The 18743-nt window shown below is 43.6% G+C and overlaps 1 protein-coding gene across 1 annotated transcript; it reads right to left on the reverse strand.

Annotated features, from left to right (window-relative positions):
* Positions 1-1831: 1831 nt before the first annotated feature.
* Positions 1832-18131, reverse strand: dhx30 (DEAH (Asp-Glu-Ala-His) box helicase 30). The gene is made up of 20 exons (XM_088643316.1): positions 17921-18131; positions 16201-16328; positions 15650-15760; positions 14982-15166; positions 14745-14853; positions 14082-14231; positions 13839-13991; positions 12089-12544; positions 10307-10675; positions 9256-9328; positions 8986-9090; positions 7980-8155; positions 7639-7845; positions 7198-7279; positions 6119-6312; positions 5712-5871; positions 4876-5033; positions 4510-4613; positions 2621-2760; positions 1832-2520 (listed from the first exon to the last, which is right to left on the reverse strand). The coding sequence occupies exons 1-20, from the start codon at positions 18114-18116 to the stop codon at positions 2273-2275; spliced, it is 3504 nt and encodes a 1167-aa protein (XP_088499442.1). The 5' UTR covers positions 18117-18131; the 3' UTR covers positions 1832-2272.
* Positions 18132-18743: the final 612 nt, after the last annotated feature.

Consider the following 18743-nt stretch of genomic DNA (forward strand, 5'->3'; position numbering starts at 1 on the left):
GCCAACATACTTGTGCCGTTAACTTCAGCTGAACACTTTTGAGACAGAGGAAAAGAGAAACTATTTTTAAGATTCTGAGGTCAGTCATCTATAGGTCCAGCCCTTTGCCATCTCATAACTACACTACTGTTTTTATTTTGTTCAGTGTCATTATTTATGAGTGTTTGCAAAGCTACAGAGATGTTTCAGTTCTCTAATCTGACCTCCTAAAGAGCCACTGTTGTTGAATTGTGTGGGGTTTTCAAAACGTTTTTACAAAATCTTTTACAAAATCTTGGCCAACACAGTGACCTAACAATGAAACCTATATATCCACATGACCCATGAATTCCTTAACTAATCATATGCTTAAATTAAACTTTAATTCTGTTAACAATAAAGGCAAGCAACCTTAAACACTGAAAAAAAGAAGAAAGAAAACACAACGTTTCAGCCGTGGAGCCTTCTCCAGCTGTGAGAAAGACAAGGCCAGAAAGACACGGCCTTGTCTTTCTAACACCTGAAGAAGGCTCCACGGCCGAAACGTTGTGTTCTCTTTCTTCTTTTTTTCAGCATGGAATAAACCTATTACTTGTTCCTTTGCAGCCTACGCATGCTGACGCAGCTACCCACCTGTATATATAAAATGTCCACATCTGTTTACCTTAGGTCTGTACAGCACTAATTAAGTCACTTAGTTTTGTTTGTAGCAGAAGAATATGCTGCAGCCTGGACGTACAGTACATGTCTTTATAGTTAAGGTGTGATAATTGTATTAAGGCAAATTATGTCCTTTTACAATGTAAAAACATCCAAATATTTAGTACAATTATGGAATTTCAGTCTTGGACTTTGCAATTAATATTTTCCATTATTGTGCCTTGAAATAGTAGATTAAAGATATTATAAAATCTATTATTTCAATGCACCAATCAACTTGTGTCTATTAACCAGATCTTAGTACTGTATAAACATAATTTCCCCAATTCTCTCTTAAGTGGACCTTTATCAATAGTGATCTGAAAGTAGTTATTTATCCAACTGTTAACTACAATTGTCTGCTATGAACCTGAATGTGACTGATACAGGACCCTCACTGTCTAGCAAGATGAGCAGGTATTCTCTTGGGAGATACCCTGCTGTGTACTGCAAAATCCAGTCACAGTCGGCTTCCTTCAACGCTCTTGTGTTGCTTCATCTTTTGGCATGGAGAACAAGATGATTGAATTACTGTTTCTGTTGTAGCGTTCATTTGCCACAGGCACCGAGATATTATATTGCTACCATCTTGAACATTTAATGCCATTTTGTACAAAATGACAGTATCAGTTCTCTTCTGGTTCACAATATTTTAGACACAGAAGAGAAAAGGACCACTTACCAGGCTCCCAAGAGATTGAAATAATAAACATCAAGGATTTAATGTTGCCTTATCCAAACATTTTTCCGTACTTTGTGTTTAACCACTTCTGACACGTGTGGAAATGAGCAACTTGTGGGGAAGGAGGCAATGCATAAGGCAGAAAATCTGCAGTAAAAATATATTTGGCAATTGCTTCATTTTGAGAAAAATAAGTGAATTTTATCAATTTCTATATGGTTTTAGAATTACATTTAACACTTTGTTTTAAGATCATTCAGTGTTCTTTATCATGCTTCTTTTATGCCAATTTTTTAATGTATGTCATTTTGTTTTCATCCTCTCAAAGGATTACATTTTCCCTTAAACACCTTTCTTCCTCTTTTACAGCTGTTGTGCTCTTTTCTGACTTTCATGCTTTATTAATATAACATTGAAAAGAAAAGTAATAAAGGCCACAGGACAAAAAATCCAAATCTATGCTAGAATGAAAAAAACACATTTCTTTTCCACACTTTAATTGTAATTTGCATAATGTGCATATTTGTTCACAGTAACTGACATGGGGAGTGGATTTTTCTCCAGAGATGTCCTTAGACCACTGAAGTCCTTCTGCCCACCCAAATGATCTTTTTGTTACTAATACTTCAACAATATTAGGCAGTTACTCAAATAAATGTTTATTTCTAATGTCTTCACATCATTCTGATACAGAATACAACAGCCAGAGAGGCCAGCTCACAATGGGCACTGTTTCTCTCACTTGGTCTCACCTTTTCTTTCCGTCCATTTTATTCTTAACTAAAAAACTGAAATGCGAAGTATAATGCTTGGATAGGGTGAGACCTCCTGCTATTTCCCCAAACCACCTATACACCATCTGTAAAAACTGTGTTTTACACTGAATGTATAATGTAGTCAGTGTGTCACTATTCACCGGTCAGTCTGCGCATCAGTGTTCAGTGCAGTATTGTTCAGCAGTTCCACCAGCAGTGCTATGAGCTCAGTATATTGCATCTTTATGTTGGGAGGCAGTGAGCAGGGCTCCCCCTGCAGGCAGTGCTGCACCATGGCATGCAGGGATAAGCGCAGGCCATGCAGAAGCTCCCAGCTCTGCAGCGACAGTTCACAGCGGACCAGAGATGAGCCTGCCAGAGACACTTCCACACTGTCCTCCGCCACTGCAGACAGGGAGAGAGAAAGTGACAGAGAGAGGGATCAGCACAGAGATGGGGCAGGGTGGTGTTAATGGGGAGAGGTGGGGAGAGCAAGACACTGTACCTCGCTCAGTTATGTGCCCGTCAGCCAGCAGCAGCAGGGAAAGGGGGTGCACTGTGGAAGAGTCTCTGATGAAGACATTGCCGTTGGATTTGACAGCTGTGAAGAAGGTGAGCCAGCGGGTGGGGAAGTCCTCCGCATTCCTGTAGAAAGGGACAGGACATAGATCACAAGTAAAGTATGAAATACGATCCCAAAATATAAGCAACCACGACCCTTTACAACTGCTCCTTAACCAACATGTGATTATTATTACTGCTAAGAAACTAAGAGATTATTTTAGACATTAAACTTGAGGAAAAATGAGCAAATGCAAAAAGCATACAGGGGCTGTGCATGCAAGCTGTGTGAGGAGCCCCCTTTCACAACAACATTGCAGGTTACAAATCATATGGAATTACAAAGATTTATGACCTTTTTCAGCTAAACCAAAAACGTCTGCATACTGCTGGTTTCACCTCAACTAGTAATATTCAGACCTCCACTGATAATTATAGACCAGTACATATTTTGACCACATAATCAGAAAGGAAATGGGTCTCTAGATGCATCTGCAATACCAAATTACACCTATGGTTATTAAGGTTATTCATAGCAGATTTTTCACTACTATATTGGAGCATCGTAGTACAGTTTGGTTTCAGAAACTGTTAAGCACCACATTTTCCATAAGTTGAATTTCACTCATGAGCTGTACACACAATTAAAGTTTTACAGTGCAATGGTAGAAGAATCCTGTCCTATTCTATTCACTACTTACTGTAGCATGCATCAGCACATTTTATAATACAATAAATACACTGTATTCCACAATAAAATTAAAAAAACATCAGATCAAACTGATTCTGTATGAATAAACAGACTCATGGATTAAATGGTAAGTGGCTTGGTGGCACAGTGGTTAGCATTGCTTCTTCACAGCGCTTGGGCCCTGGGTTCAGTTCCTGGGGTGCTATCGGCTTGGAGCTTGTACAGTATGTTCTCCCAATGTTCAAGTGGATTATTTCTGGATATTCTGGTTTTGTCCCACAGTACAAAAACAAACTGGTAGGTTGACTGACTTCTGGCCCTAGTTGTGTCTGTATGTGCCTATTCTGCGATTGACTGGTGCCCTGTTTGGGCTGTACCCTGTCTAATGCCCACTGCCTGCCAGGATAGGCTCTGGACCCTGAAATGGAAGAAGTGGTTAGAATATGGATGGATGTTGCGATGGAGTAGGGAGTTACACATAAGTACACATAAAAAACACATGACATCAAATTTGCGCAAGTCTAGTGTCACTTGGAAAATGCCTATAATTACATTAATGATTAATTCTGAAATTGAAAGTTACAAATAATGATTAGTTTCTGTGTAGTCTGTACATTTCATGTGCCACATTAACTCTTTTTTAAAAAAGAAATGAAAATCTTGAAGTAATTTGGGTACACTGCTGTTACTCTGCTCAAGTGAAGAAATACAAGTTTACGTTACTGCTGCCTAACAAAATATAGTTTGTAATGGCTTAAAACTATAAGCCTTACTTTTTGCATAATATTCTGCCAACACAGGAAGAGCCTGAAATACCACTGCATCTGCCACTGACTCCTATCCCACCATCCCTACTCCACCTCAATGAAGCCTGACACACTGCAAAAGCAGGCCAGATTCAAGACAGGTAAAATCAATACACTGTCAGATTTTAAAGAAGCCGACATTAGGTTTATAAAAAAAGTAAACTGCATTGTAAGGACCCCCTCACTAGTTCTCAAATTTCCTGCTTCAAAGATTTGGTCCTCGCAGATACAGCGACACCTGCACACGTGTACACACACTCACACACTGCAGTTTTCCGCTTGGCTGCTCCTGCCAGGACAGGAAGCCCCCCTCGCCAGACAGCCCTGTGGACTCACCTGTTGACTGAGGAGCGGTGCAGCAGCACAGGGCCACTGCGTGAGCGCAGGACCAGGCTGTTGGGTCTGAACTTGCCCTGCTTCGTCACCTTGCCTTTCCGCACCTGCCGCAGGAAACACAGTGACAACTGTGTGTCAACATACCTGCGTGAGACACACTTGTGCAAGGCCAAGGGGAGTGTGGGATACACCTGTGTAAGGTTGGGGGGAGTGTGGAATAGTTGCGTGAGATACATCTGTGTTGGAGTGAGGGAAATGGGGGATACCTGGGTGAGATACACCTGTGTTGGGGTGAGGGGAGTGGGAGATAACTGCATGAGATACACCTGTGTAAGGCTGGGGGGGAGATACCTGGATGAGATATACCTGTATAAGATTGGGGTAGAGCCCAGCCAGCAGCACGGCCTTGACCAGCTCATCCTCCTTGTTGTACTGGTTATACTGGGAGGAAAGCTGAACACACTCTGAGGGGTGTGACACCATAAAGGCATCATACAGATTCTCACTGAACTGCTGAATCAACCCTGAGGGGGAGAAAGGGAAGAAGAGAGAGAATGAGACAATATAATTTTCCAAATGCTAAAACAGACAATACAAGAAAGATTTGAGCGCCAAAATATTTAAGACCCAAAAACTAACAAATATCCAAATCCTAAACTGTTCTTTTACATCTTTCTTTGCTCCTGTATCTCTGCTCCTGCTGTCCTGATGTCTGCACCACTCTCTGCCTTGTCTCTTGATCCATGCTGTGACTGACACACCTTTAGTAAGGTGATCTGCACACATAAAAACCCAGGTAGACTAGTTAAAGGTGCAAGAGGCTTTATTTTGATATTTTAGCAGATTTTTAGAAAAAAATATTCTCAGAGATGCCCCCTTCTCTACTTCAGAAACTCCGCAGTCACCCCAGACTGTTTCCTATCCCAGCCACCCTCAACAGCAGGAAACCTTTTTATAACCTAACAAACCAAAAACCACTGTTATTACATCAATGTGAAAAAAAGCATATTTTCACACTTCATAACACTGTGACTAATCACTTACTGAAATTATTTACAAACACCAGAGTTCTTTATCAGCCTCCACTGTCATTACAGTTTCTCCACAGACCAGACTACCAAAACAGACATTTGAGTCTGTGTACAGAGAATGCACAACCTCCAGATACTGTGTTATAAACGCTCTTTCTGCTCCTCTCTCACCCTGAATAAACCTCAGGCTGTTTTGGGACAGTGAATATTCTTCCAGGTACTGCCGTCTGGCCACAGGGCTCCTCTCCTGCAGTGCTGCTCTCCATCCTTGTACTGCGCGGCTGAATCCCAGGTGGTCACTGCAGCTGGACCCACTGAGGACTGCCTTTGCCTGAACACAGAGAAACATGCAAGACAACAGAGAAGCATGTGTGTCCTGCTTCTTTATTGTTTTTGTATAATATTTCCTTAAATTAAGAAAAGCCCTTTTTCTTTAAACCTTCTACCATCTGTGACAAGGCAGCCTTAAGAGAGAGGGCCACAGACGTAGAGATATTCAGCAAAGTGACAGGCAGAGATAAACATGGGCATGCAGTTGGCCAGCAGTGTGATGGACATGTAGAGACAGACTGGCACACCTGTGTAACTTGTGCCCTGTGCACCAGGCTGCTAGTGAAGGGGTCCCGAGTGAGGCAGGCGGTGATAGACAGTAGGGGCAAAAGGCACCGGAACAGTGACCCCAAGACCAGGGCCTTGCCCAGCCGTGGGTCAGAAGAGATATGGGCCAGGCGCTGACCCAGAGGTGTCAGACACTCTGAACTGTCCAACACTCCTAGAGAGAAAAGGAGAAAAAAGGGTCAGATAAGGTTTGTCCGAGAGGCCACAGCTGAGGGCTGTTACTACCGTGATAGTCCTCTCTGTATAAACTGGTGTCTTTAGTAGGTCTGTGAAGGCGGAAGGAGCTTGGGGAGAGTTTCATTCCAGGGCTCTGAGGAAGAGCCAATTACAGTCTTACTAGCAGCAGAAACCCTGATGACCTAGACAGAAGGCGATTATGAGCCAGATAAAAAGGCAATGAACCATAGAGACAAATGACATTATTGAGCAGCAGAGCTGCTGACAGTCACAGGACTGAGATGAGACTTTCTTTTTCTCCTTTATGGTTTGGTTTTTTCAGGAAGAACCTGATTTCTTCTTTTCATTCTCCCCTCAAATAAAAAGAGCTTTGCCACACCAGTTTTCTTCCAATCTAAGACTCACTGTTTTGTTACTAGTCTGGCCTGTAACAGGTGGTAAAGCAGAACAGATGGACAAACGATGAGAAGCAAGTCAAAGCGGTAGAATGTAGAAGCAGAGTTCCCAAGATATTTCAAAACTAAACTTGATGCTGTGATGGAATCACTTATGGTATAAAAACAAATGAATATAAATGGACTTAATAGTCTGCTTGTGTCAGATACCAATTATAATTTTATATAAATCCTAAATTACATCCAAACTGAAAAAAGCTTCCTGAAGTCGACAATTAAACTAATTAAATCTTAACTTAAAAGTCCATTATTGAAACCCTACTCACCTCAATGAACCCTTTAAATGAAGCCCCTATTAAATTTGTTAATAAATCCCTGGTGACACACTATTTAAATTTTAGAAACAAAGGCTTTAATTAAACCTCTAATTTCTTCCCTATCGATCACTCTTGCATTGATTGTCTCACCAATCTCTTGCAGGTTTTCAACAGCCTCCTGCACAGCTGCCCTGCCAGGGCTGTCAAGAGCCTGGGACAGGAACTCCACTGCCTGCGAGATACAACGGAATGATGACGTTGGTGACCGAATAAGACAAATTACCTGAAAGATGGGCAGAATCACCTAAACAATTCCCTTCCAGAGAGAGGATCAGGTGCTGGATATTTCCAGCTTCTTGCTTCACAGTTGAGTAAATGCAAAGTCAAAAAATCATATGCCTACTTTCATTAATTCATTATAAGCAACCACCTGCTTTTTTCCCCACTTGTCTTTTTCCCCACAGAAACTGCGATCTCTCTTCCTATTCCTCCTCACCTCTCTCAATCTCTATGACTCTACTCTCTCTCAACCCCCACCTCCCACTGGTCCCTCCTGCCCCACATCCTGTCTCTCTCCCCAGTCCCGCTCACCCTGCTGTGTGGGCTGTGTATCTTGGACTGTACCACGAGGTTCTCCAAAGGAGTGCGCAGTATCTCTGGGACAGGGAAGTGCTCCATTGTGTCAAAGTACTGCCTTGGGAACAAGTGGTAGGCGTGGCCCGGCTGGCATCGCCCTGCCCTCCCACGTCGCTGTATGACGTTGGAGCGAGAGACCCACACTGTGTCTAGACAGGAGACCTTAGAGAAAGCAGGAAGGACAGTATGGAAAGAGATGGAGTAAAGGGAGGGACAAGAGGGAGTGGTTTTAAGATGTTTTCCAGAAGTCAATCTTAGTGCCAACGTGGCTGGTTTTTCTGTTAATCTATCCATACTTTGGTGCGCAGGTCATAGCGTTGCTCCTTATGGAAGCCAGTGTCAACCACATGGACAATATCATCGACGGTGATGGACGTCTCAGCAATGTTGGTTGCCAGAACAATCTTGCGCTGCCCAGCTGGTGGGCGCTGGAATATGGCCCGCTGGTCCATCACTGGGAGGTTGGAGTGCACTGTGGTGGAAATACAATGAGATGCAACTATCATTCAAAAGTCTCGTTTCTTTGGTTGCTCAGTGGGATAATCCTCAGAGCAATGTTTGACACTAATTGGCGCTGGAAAAATGTCACCCTTTTCTCCTGAATCACCAAGCACAACTCCTCCACCAGCCCCAAAGCCCAGAACACTGTGGTTTTGGGAGCTTACTTTTTTATCACACACAGAGTACCCTGAGAGACAAGCAAGCCTAGTGGAGAGAAGGTTTGTAATTTTAATAACAATATAAAATAGCTGAACATTTTTGTTCTGTATTATGCTTAACTGAGAGAACATAAGAAAGTTTGCAAATCAGTGTAGATCTTTGGTCTACCTAAGTCTACATAATTCAATTGATTGTTAGTAGATAATTGACCTGAAGATCTTATCCAGTTGTTTCTTGAAAGAAAGCAGGGCATGATATTTAACAAACTCCTACAACCCATTATGCAAAAATATCTTCCGTCTTCTGTCTTCCCCTTTAAAATACACTTCTGCTTAGTTTCCACTTGTGTCTTCTGGATCAAATTTTCCCAGTGAAGAAGTTCAGTGTGTTGATTTTGTCAATGCCTTTGAGGTTTGCAAGAACTAAAAAGATCCAGTGTATTCAGCCTGTCAGTGCAGGCTGTTCTTTTAAGCCCCAGAATGTAGGGGTGTGGTTAGTTTTCTGTGGACATATTCAGAGCAGCAATATCATATTGGAAATTTGGAAATTTAAGTACATATTATGATTCCTCTGACTAGGCCAAAGTATCAAAACCTGCATCAGAACACAAATAATACCCATAATCCATTGCTTCATCCTCACCAGGCAGGATGATCTGTCTTCCCCCTTGGAAGGTTGGTTTCTCTTCCAGCCTCTGCTGCACCCCTCGGATGTCCTGCCACCCAGGGAGGAAACACAGCACTGCACCTGAGCAGATGAGAATGGGAGAATGGAGAGGAGAAGGAGACCTAACGCAGGATAGAGCTCAGAATGGGATAGGGCAAGTGAGGTTTTGCAAAACAGTGACAGTGGCAGTGACAGTGAGTTAGTGCAGGACAGGCAGGAAGAGGCAGCAGGTACAGAGGCACTCACCTGGCTCTCCGTGCTGGTCAATGTGCTCTATGACATCAGCCACAAGGTCAAGGTCTGGAGTTGGGTCCTCTCTCTGAAACACACAGACGGAGCACAACTCACACAGACAAGCATAGCTAAGGTTCTGTAGTCATCAGAAACCAAAATACTAAGAGCAACTTTCCCACCCTTTTGCGCACTTGTAGGCTTGCGGAGCTGTCAGTGAGGGATCCCCAGTCAGCCTTGAACCTAGAGTACTATGTAGGCTATGTAAGCGGGAGGTGGGAGTCTGTTTACACTTCATGTGTTTACCTCATGTGTTCTCATTTCCCTGTGTGCGGTTGCAGGGTTCATAGCTATGAGCCAAGGTGTGGAAAAACACACAACTGGCATTCTCAAATCGATTGGTTTAAAAGATGTTAGCGATTCAACAATGAAAAATATATACATTATATATGCTGTTGCATACCGATATGTTCATTCCTCAATTTCAAATGTTTTTACTGTTATTTTCGCTTTTTGAGTCATTTTATGAGAGAAAGCACGAGACAAACCAAACCACACTCCACTTCCATGAAAACTAGTCAAAAAGGACAAAAGAGACTACACAATTGCATATACACAAGCCAGTGAAGCTCAACTTCAGACTACAAATTCCAAAGTTTTTCATTAATTTTTCATTTTGACTGTTGGTTTCTAGTAAATAAAGTACTTTACTTAGAATTTTAGCCGTGTTTGTTGTAATTGCCCTAAACCAAGTCATGTTAATTTTATATTTACTGTACAAAAGATTTAAAGCTCTAGGTTAAATAAACACATATGAATACCAGGCTGTAGAAGCACTGGATTAAGTTAAAGACTAAGACACACACATGTACTGCATTCTTTGTCGATTGTATTACTTTAAGGATCAGAGGCTTTTCTGGTTTCTGCTCACCTTCAGCTCTGAATTATCTGATTAAATGGACAGTCAGAGACCAATAAAAGCTTGAGGACAAGACTGTAGGAACACTCCAAATAAATGATACAGAAATCAGCATCAGAGCTTTCTGAAGACCCCCATGTTTCTCACCATTGTGTCAGGAGAGGGGGGAGGGCGCCCCATCTCCCGAAGGACCTCCTCCAGGAACCTCTCCTGGACTGGGTGCATGAACCCGGGCACGTGGACGACCTCACAGCCACCGAAGTACTGTGCCAGGCGCTCGGTGTCACCTGTGGCGCTCATGAGCACCACGCGCAGCTTGGGGTTCTCCTGCAGGGCGCTCCGCAGCAGCACCAGCAGCAGGTCTGTGTTGACGTCACGCTCGTGCACCTCGTCCACGATCACGTGGCTGACTCCCCGCAGCCCCCCGTTCCCCTGCAGCTTCCGCAGCAGCACCCCCACCGTCAGGAACAGCAGTGCCCCCCCGCTGCGAGAAGGGGGACGGCTCTCCAGCCGCACCTGCGGAGGGGAGAAACAGAGGCACACGGAGGCGAAGACGATTTAATCATTTAATAATAACAATTAATAATTGCTTACACTTATATAGTGCTTTTTCTGGATACTCCACTCAAAGTGCTTTACAGGTAATGGGGACTCCCCTCCACCACCACCAATGTGCAGCATCCACCTGGATGATGCGACGGCAGCCATAGTGCACCAGAACGCTCACCACACATCAGATATCAGTGGGGAGAAGAGCAGAGTAATGTAGCCAATTCATAGATGGCGATTACCCCTTGGCCCTTAGCATGATTGTTTGGTCAGGACGCCCGGGTTATACACCTACTCTTTTCGAGGGATTTTTAATCAGGGATTTTTAATGACCAGAGAGTCAGGACCTCGGTTTTACATCTTATCGGAAGGACGGCGCCTTTTTACAGTATAGTGTCCCCATCACTATACTGAGGCATTAGGACCCACGTGGACTGCAGGGTGAGCGCCCCCTACTGGCCCCACTAACACCTCTTCCAGCAGCAACCTTAGTTTTTCCCAGGAGGTCTCCCATCCAGGTACTGACCAGGCTCACACCTGCTTAGCTTCAGTGGATTGCCAGTTGTGAGTTGCAGAGTGATATGGCTTTTGAGGAACTTTCATTCTTTCGTGGGTCATGGTCAATTAGGCATTCAAAGAAAAGTGCCCAGGAACTGGCAGTACTGGGTTAGCTCTTGTTCTGCTGCTGCTTGTTCCGAGTCCTAAAAACAATCGAGCCTGAGCTTGAGTTTGCACATCAGCAAAGCTTTTTATCAGTTTTTTGGTCTGGTTGTCATTTCTATTACATAAAATAGGTGAAGGAGACAACTACAGAAAAAGAGCCTAAGCTACATGGCTGAAGGACAGAAAAATGCAAGGAAGACCAGACAGTTAGCTCGACATACAACTAGATTCTATTTGTAAGGTGAACCTTCTACTGTTGAGTTTAGCTATGACACGGACCAGTAGCAGAAAGATTGTGGGCTAGACCCCAGAGGTACGTCCTCTAGTCTAGATGAAAAGGTAAAAGATAAGGCTTGCTAGCCCAGCTCTGCCCCAGACTCATGTCTCACTCTGTGCTCTTGTGGATGAAAGTCTCTGCTAATTGCTCTGGATACAATTCACCTACTAGACGGCTAATTATTATGTAGTGGGAGAAGGAGTCTATTGATTGCCATGGAGAGAAGATTAGATTGTACCGGACAGAAAGCTATTACAAAGAAAGGGGATAGAAGGAGCACATAATCCACATATCCGAATGTATCAATGCCCTGCTGACAAACAGTCCCGCAGTGTTATATCAGTCTGGCAGTGTGTAGTACCGGGTAATATACCCCCTATGTAGTGTAGCGTGTCAGTACATGGCAACCCACACAATGTGTCATGTTAGTGTGTCAGTACCTGGTATCCAACACAGTGCCTCAGGGCTGGCCCCAGCGCCTGTGCCACAGTCTGCGCCACGGAAACAGCACTGATCCTGCGTGGCTGAGTGACCAGGATATTGCAGTGTGCCCCCTGGCCAGCATGTATGCGGTTCTCCAGCAGGAAGCAGGGGATGCGCGTGGTCTTGCCACAGCCAGTCTCCCCAGCAATCACAGTGACGCGCCCCCCTTCGACCACCGACACCAGACGGTCGCGGTGAGCATCCACGGGCAGCTCCTGGCCTCTCCGAGGACCCGGTGCAGCCCACAGCTGTCGCAGGGCCTCGCTCCAACGCTCTGCCTCGTCAGGAGGCAGGGGGGTGTAGGGTTGCCCTGTGATTGCGTCCATCAGCATCCCCTGCTCCCTCTGCACTTCATCCCTCTCTTCCTCCTCATTTAACTCACACAGCCTCTGCTCCTCCTTCTCCACAGGGTACTAGAAAATAAAATACGAGCAGGACAATGAGAAGTAGGCTAACGAGAAGGCAGAATGAAAGAAGGCTATTTTGCTATCTACCTTTGACCTATGAGACACTGATTCTGAGGACAAAACAGACTTTATGAGAGACATACTGTAGATCATACTGCATTTGATTAAAAATATATACAGTATATGAGACACAATGGCCAAAAAATGCTGTAGATTTCTTATACAACAACTGGGAAAGTGTTAAAGCGGGTCTCCATAGAAACAATTTATTCTTGACTCAAATAATTCATAGTATAAATATATCCTACAAATAAATTGCTAGGGTGGAATTCATAGTTCAAACTTTCAGAACAAACCATGTAAAATGGCAACTTGCTCTGCTATTAATTTGTTTCATAGCATTATTGTTGTTAAGAGGTAATCTGTATATAGGAATTTTAACAACAGAAAACCTTCCTACATAACCAAATACAAATAGTCGTATCAAAAATACAAACTATCATCCAATAGAAAACTCTGTACAGCACTATAGAGTGCTGTAGCTCTAATAATGTAATAAAGGTGGACTGTAATGTATGCACCTGTAAGTCAGTGATGATATTTATACCCAATAATGTAGATGCTGGTATTTGCTAACCATACTAAAATATTAGGATAAGCACAGTGTGGAAGTAGCAAAGGAAATTAAAAAAGATTTAGATAAAATTCAAGACTGGGAAAACACCTTGCAGATAATATTTCACCTATAGAAGTATTGGATTACATGCAGTTAACAAAATATAGTAGATTTGGGAAACAGGGCTTGAAGAAGCTATTTTTAAAAATAACTTGGGTTTTTATGTTGTCACATCATTTACATCTTTCAGAAAACATGGTGAAGCAATAAAACAATGCACAGAATTAGAGAATATATAATTAAAAGAAAAGAATGGGAATTAAAAGATGTTAAACTATTATTAAGACCTCATTTTGAATATTGTGCACAATGTTGGGCAATATTGGTGACCAACTATGGAAGAGGTATATATTTTTTAGCATTGTTTCAGCAGCAATATTGGTCTAAAATGTATTAATTCAGAAAAGACACTTAAAAATGTGCTGCTAAAAAATTCTAATTTATTTTAGAATCTTGTTACATAATTAGATCAAGCGCTGCTTTATTATCTGTATCTAATATCTGTAACTGATGCTCATTTAATTGCAGATTTAAGCGAATTACAAACTTGGGGAACAGGGAAAAAAGTATGATTAGAATAGTCATAGTGAATTAAATTTTCACCAAACAAATATCAGTGCTCACCTTAGAGAAGTAGTCCCTCAGCCTGTCCTGCAGGTGCAGTGGGATGTCCAGTGTGCAGGGGCGTCTCTCTCTCTCACCCATCTGGCGGATTTGGTCCAGGTGGTACATGGCGTGGGTCAGGGGATGATTGTTCCTGTCAATCAGACCCCTCTCCTGCATGTGTAAAAGCAAGCGGTGAGACCTACAGTGGACCCCTTGGAAAGCCCACCTCCCTGTCCCACTCTCCCCTCCGCAGCTCTTTACCTTCAGTCTCAGGCAGGCCAGGGCAGCTGCTCGGTTCTCTGCCTCCATCTTGTGCCGCGCAGTGGCCACGAAGTTCATGGGTTCAGGCCACTTAAGAGTCAGCTGGCAGGTCTTTAACTTGCCCCCCAGCGTGCAATATTGCACCAGCTCCTGCACAGAGGAGGAAACAATCAGTCTTTTACTACACACCCACTGACAGAGCTCCAGCCACACACAGTAGCAGTACTAAAACTAGTCTGCATCAGCTCTGTCGTACACACAGTCTCAGTCTAATATATGAAGGTATTCTGGGCTTTCACACAATCTTTGGGTCAAATGGCATGACATTGGTGACTCAAATGGTTATGCCTTTTACTGAAAAGGGAGAGAAACACCCATCCCCTTCACTGTATATCGGCAGAAAAGAGTTGAAGCTGTCATGACATGCATTGCGACTACAAGAACTACTAATTGACTTCTGCCAGCTCTAATATTTTGTTTGGCATGCTGAATTTTACAAAAATAAAAGAAGTTTATAAATTAACAATGATTTCACAACAGTTGTGACACAGACAGAGAAAGAATGCAAAGCTGCAAGAGAAAGACACAAAGGCAGAGGCGCCTGGACGGAGAAGCAGATACACAGACATGTAGATGGAATTACACGAAAGCAACTGGACTCACTCTGACGTTAGAGGAGGAGGTGGCAACCTGGATGACCTTGGCCAGCAGGGCCTTGGGTTTTGGGAACAGGGAAAGAGCTCGCACCACCCCTGGGTCCTCCTGGGCCAACCTGGACAGGGAATGATGGAGAAAAGGAGTGGAAAAGAGTCAGTGAGAGACAGAGAAGGGACACAAATGCTGGGGAGACACTAGGCTGTACACAGTAAAATATGGGAGCCTGTAGGGGGCAGGGTGTACCTGGGAGGTGCTGGAGGGCTTGGCACCTCTTGGCTGGAGTCAACCATGAAGTCAGTGACATCCAGCGCTGCCTCCTCCCCTTCCCCACCCTCCTCATCGGTGGACAGAGAAGGGGGTCTGGGGTTCACCATACGCAGTGCTCGTCTTCGTGGCAGTTCGTTACCTGGGCCCAAAACCCCCATGTTCTGAAAATGCAGAGACCGAAAGAGTAGAATGAGAGAAAAGAGGAGGAAATGCAGGGGCAGGGGAGAGAAATGAGGAGGGAGGGAGAAAGAATGAGAGAGAGGGAATTGTTTTTGAGAGAAAACAGCAGGAAATATTTAACATACAACACACTTCCATTTACCATTTTGGTTTCATGTCACTTGCAATATAGCATTCCAAAGCCACAGAGTAAAATCTCAGTAGAAATCTGAATTAAGAGTAAGGCCTAATTTTCAGAGTTGCTCTTGCTACTTGAAAAAGTACTGCATACTAATAAATATGCCCAAACGATTTCAGTAAACTGTGCAGATAGGGAAGCCATCTATACCTAATGCAGATATTGGACAGTCACCAGTCCTCAGTAACCAGACAGTCTCAGATAGGCCTCAGCTACTGAAAAGGGCAGCACCACCTCCCATGTAACTCAGCCCTCTGAGTGTATTGTAGGGATCAGGGTCTCTCACCTTCAGGATCATGCAGGCAGCTGCAGCAGCTCGCCGCTCAGCGTCAATCTTCCGGGAGCCAAATCCCTCTGCCTCCACCCTGCGCGGCCACAGCACCGTCACCGTGGCTCTCTGTAAAACACACACACAGACCCTGTCACTACGTCCCTCTGTAATATACACACACAGGCCCTGTTGCCACGTCACTCTGTAATATACACACACAGGCCCTGTCGCCACGTCCCTCTGTAAGACAGACACACACACACAGGCCCCGTCACCATGTCACTCTGCAAGACAGACAGAGAGAGACACACACACACACATCCACACACACATCCACACCCTGTCACCAAGTCCCTCTGTAAGACAGAGAAACACACACACATCCACACCCTGTCACCACGTCCCTCTGTAAGACACACACGGCACAGGCCCTGTCACCACATCCCTCTGTAAGACATTCTGAGCTCAGTTGTTTTGTAGGTAAATTGTACACATGAATTAATTTGACTCTGAACAGGCGTTAATGTGGTTTTGTGTACAGGTGTATACTGTCAGCGAAAGCCCACCTTGACATGTCCCTCAGTGCAGCTGTACAGGATGTGCTGTGAGAGGTCTGATATTCCCAGAGCCCGGGACAGCAAATTGTGCAGCAGACTCTTGGGATGAGGAAACTCCTTCAGAAGTTCCTTACGGCCTGGACAGAGAGACACACAGAGAATGAGGGACACTCAAAGACAATGTACTCTCAAGGGAGCACACACAGTAAGATACACTTAAAAAGAAACACAGAGCCACAGAGAGAGGTACAGAGAGATGACTCTAAAAAGCTTTGTGATCAAATTATAACTGTGTGTAGATGAACCGTAGGATTTAAGTACAGTATTTTCAGACAGACAGGTTAGCACTGGAGCATTTTACAACTCCGTGATGTAAAATAAGATAGAAATCTATCTATAAGATGAAACATGACTTAAAGATAAGCAAAGTATAAGACAAGCTATACTTTACAGTTTTGGTAAACTGTACTCCGCACTTTGCGGAGCGGTGGCTCTGTGGCTAAGGATATGCGCCTGTGACTGGAAGGTTGCCAGTTGAAAACCCGCGGCCGGCAGAGGAATCCTACTCCGTTGGGCCCCTGAGCAAGGCCCTAACTGCTCCAGGGGCGCCGTACAATGGCAGACCCTGCGCTCTGACCATAAGCTTCTCCCTGCCTGTGTGTCTGTGTCTCCATGGAGAAAACCTGGGGTATGCAAAAAGGCGAATTCCTAATGCAAGAAATTGTATAGGGCTAATAAAGAAACATTATATTATACATTATACACTATTATAAAAAACAGTAAAGAGAACAGAACACTAAGCTTTGTCACTAAAAAAGGAAGAGCTCAATGCTAGCACATTTAAAGCTAATTGTAGGATAAAGTGTATATATTATATATAATAATATGAATACATACATATTATATTAAATATGATACAATACAATATTACATATTAAGGTATTTCTGTATAATTGGAATCCTGTTATTGTTTTTAATACAATATACTGGGCATCAAAAGAAATTAATCACCACAACACCATTAATTGCTAAATTTAAAAAGTTAAAACCTGGTACAAAAGCTGCCTTTTTCGTGATTTGTTATAACTGCAACAAATTCACAAAGTTATGTTTCTATTTATTCTCCGGCTAAAATTGAATAACTCGGCAAAGAAGTAACTGAAGCAACGCTGCCCTTTGAACATCAAGCTCCAATTTCACGGAAAACCGTACAGCAACGGTAAGTGGTACACGAACTGCCACCCACCTGACAAACGAGCCACAATATCACAACGGACACAGGGCATTTACGAATGAATTGTACGAAACGTGAATCCCAGTCCTGTGGACGGTCTGAAATGTCCACATTTACCTTGTACTTATTGGCAATTACAAAATAAAAGTAAAGAAACAAATTTAATTTTTTAAATTTAATTTAATGTGGAATTATCTTTTTGTAGAGCTATATCAAAGTTTTATTTCTAATAGAGCGTCTGCTCTAAACGTAGAGATGTTGCTGTAACCTTTCTACACCTGTATGACCCCTAGCAACACCGTTACGTCACGGTAAGGTACTGTACAGACTGAAATGATCCCTCTGCACTGCATACCTAGTTTGGAGACACCGTAACTTTATATCGTGATATCACGATGTCAGACTATCTATTAAATGAACACATTTCAGAAAACAGAGAAATCTGTTAGATTATGCTCCAAAGCTACTGCATAAGCTTCCCGGCTGTCATCTTACCTCGTCTCATCTCCGCCACTCGGTTCTCTTCTTCCTGCTCCTTCCCTGCCTCTATTACGAACTGTCTGGACCCGGTAGTCCGGTACCGACAGACCCCAAACCAGCTGTGTTTACAAGGGTTCCTAATCACGCACGAAATCCCTTTAATAATCCGATAAACTCGCACCCCCACGGGGAACACGCAGGGCGCCGCCATCTTTAAAGTTGGTTACTAGCCTTGGAAACAGCGTGTAGCGGTGCAGCACCACTCAAGACCGCCCCACCAGCGCCGCCTGCAAGCCCGGCGGATGTCACACACGCTGATTCCACTGCTCTATTTTACTTGAATGGTAAAGGACATTCAGTTTGGTTTTTATCATTCTTTGGTTGGTATTCCTTTTAGAGCAGGAATTGTTTATGATGCTCTTTTTTAACTCTTTCTTTCCATCCTCCCTTTATTAGAAGCTGCTTATCCCCTGGGATAATGGTGTCCTGGAGCCTACCCCAGAAGCACAGGGCACAGACACCTTGAATGGGACAGCAATCCATCACAGGGCACTCACACACACAAGCAGACAGAGACTATGAGAACCTTGCCTGCATGTGTCTGGGTGGTGGGAACAAACTGTAAGCCCAAGTGAACACAGGTAAACCATGCAGACTCCATACAGAAGGCACCCAGAATCAAAATCAGGAAAGAGAGATGTGAGGCAGCAGTGTTAATTGCAAGGGCCCCACGCTGCTCCTGATGCAGGAAAAGCTCATTTTTGTAAAGATGACTAAACCTGGATGTAGTATTCTAAATACGCTCATATTAAATCATTCTATGTATTCTCTTTATTTC

The sequence above is a fragment of the Lepisosteus platostomus genome, chromosome 8, assembly GCF_059453375.1.
Source record: "Lepisosteus platostomus isolate fLepPlt1 chromosome 8, fLepPlt1.hap1, whole genome shotgun sequence".
Lineage (NCBI taxonomy): Eukaryota > Metazoa > Chordata > Actinopteri > Semionotiformes > Lepisosteidae > Lepisosteus > Lepisosteus platostomus.

Excerpts from the sequence above, each read along its gene's own strand:
- dhx30 (XM_088643316.1), bottom strand. The coding sequence starts at position 18,116 with ATGGCGGCGCCCTGCGTGTTCCCCGTGGGGGTGCGAGTTTATCGGATT. Across the intron at positions 15,167-15,649 it reads CTGCCTGCATGATCCTGAAG|AACATGGGGGTTTTGGGCCC; the intron begins GTGAGAGACCCT and ends CTGCATTTTCAG. Across the intron at positions 10,676-12,088 it reads GGCACTGTGTTGGATACCAG|GTGCGGCTGGAGAGCCGTCC; the intron begins GTACTGACACAC and ends TCCCCTCCGCAG.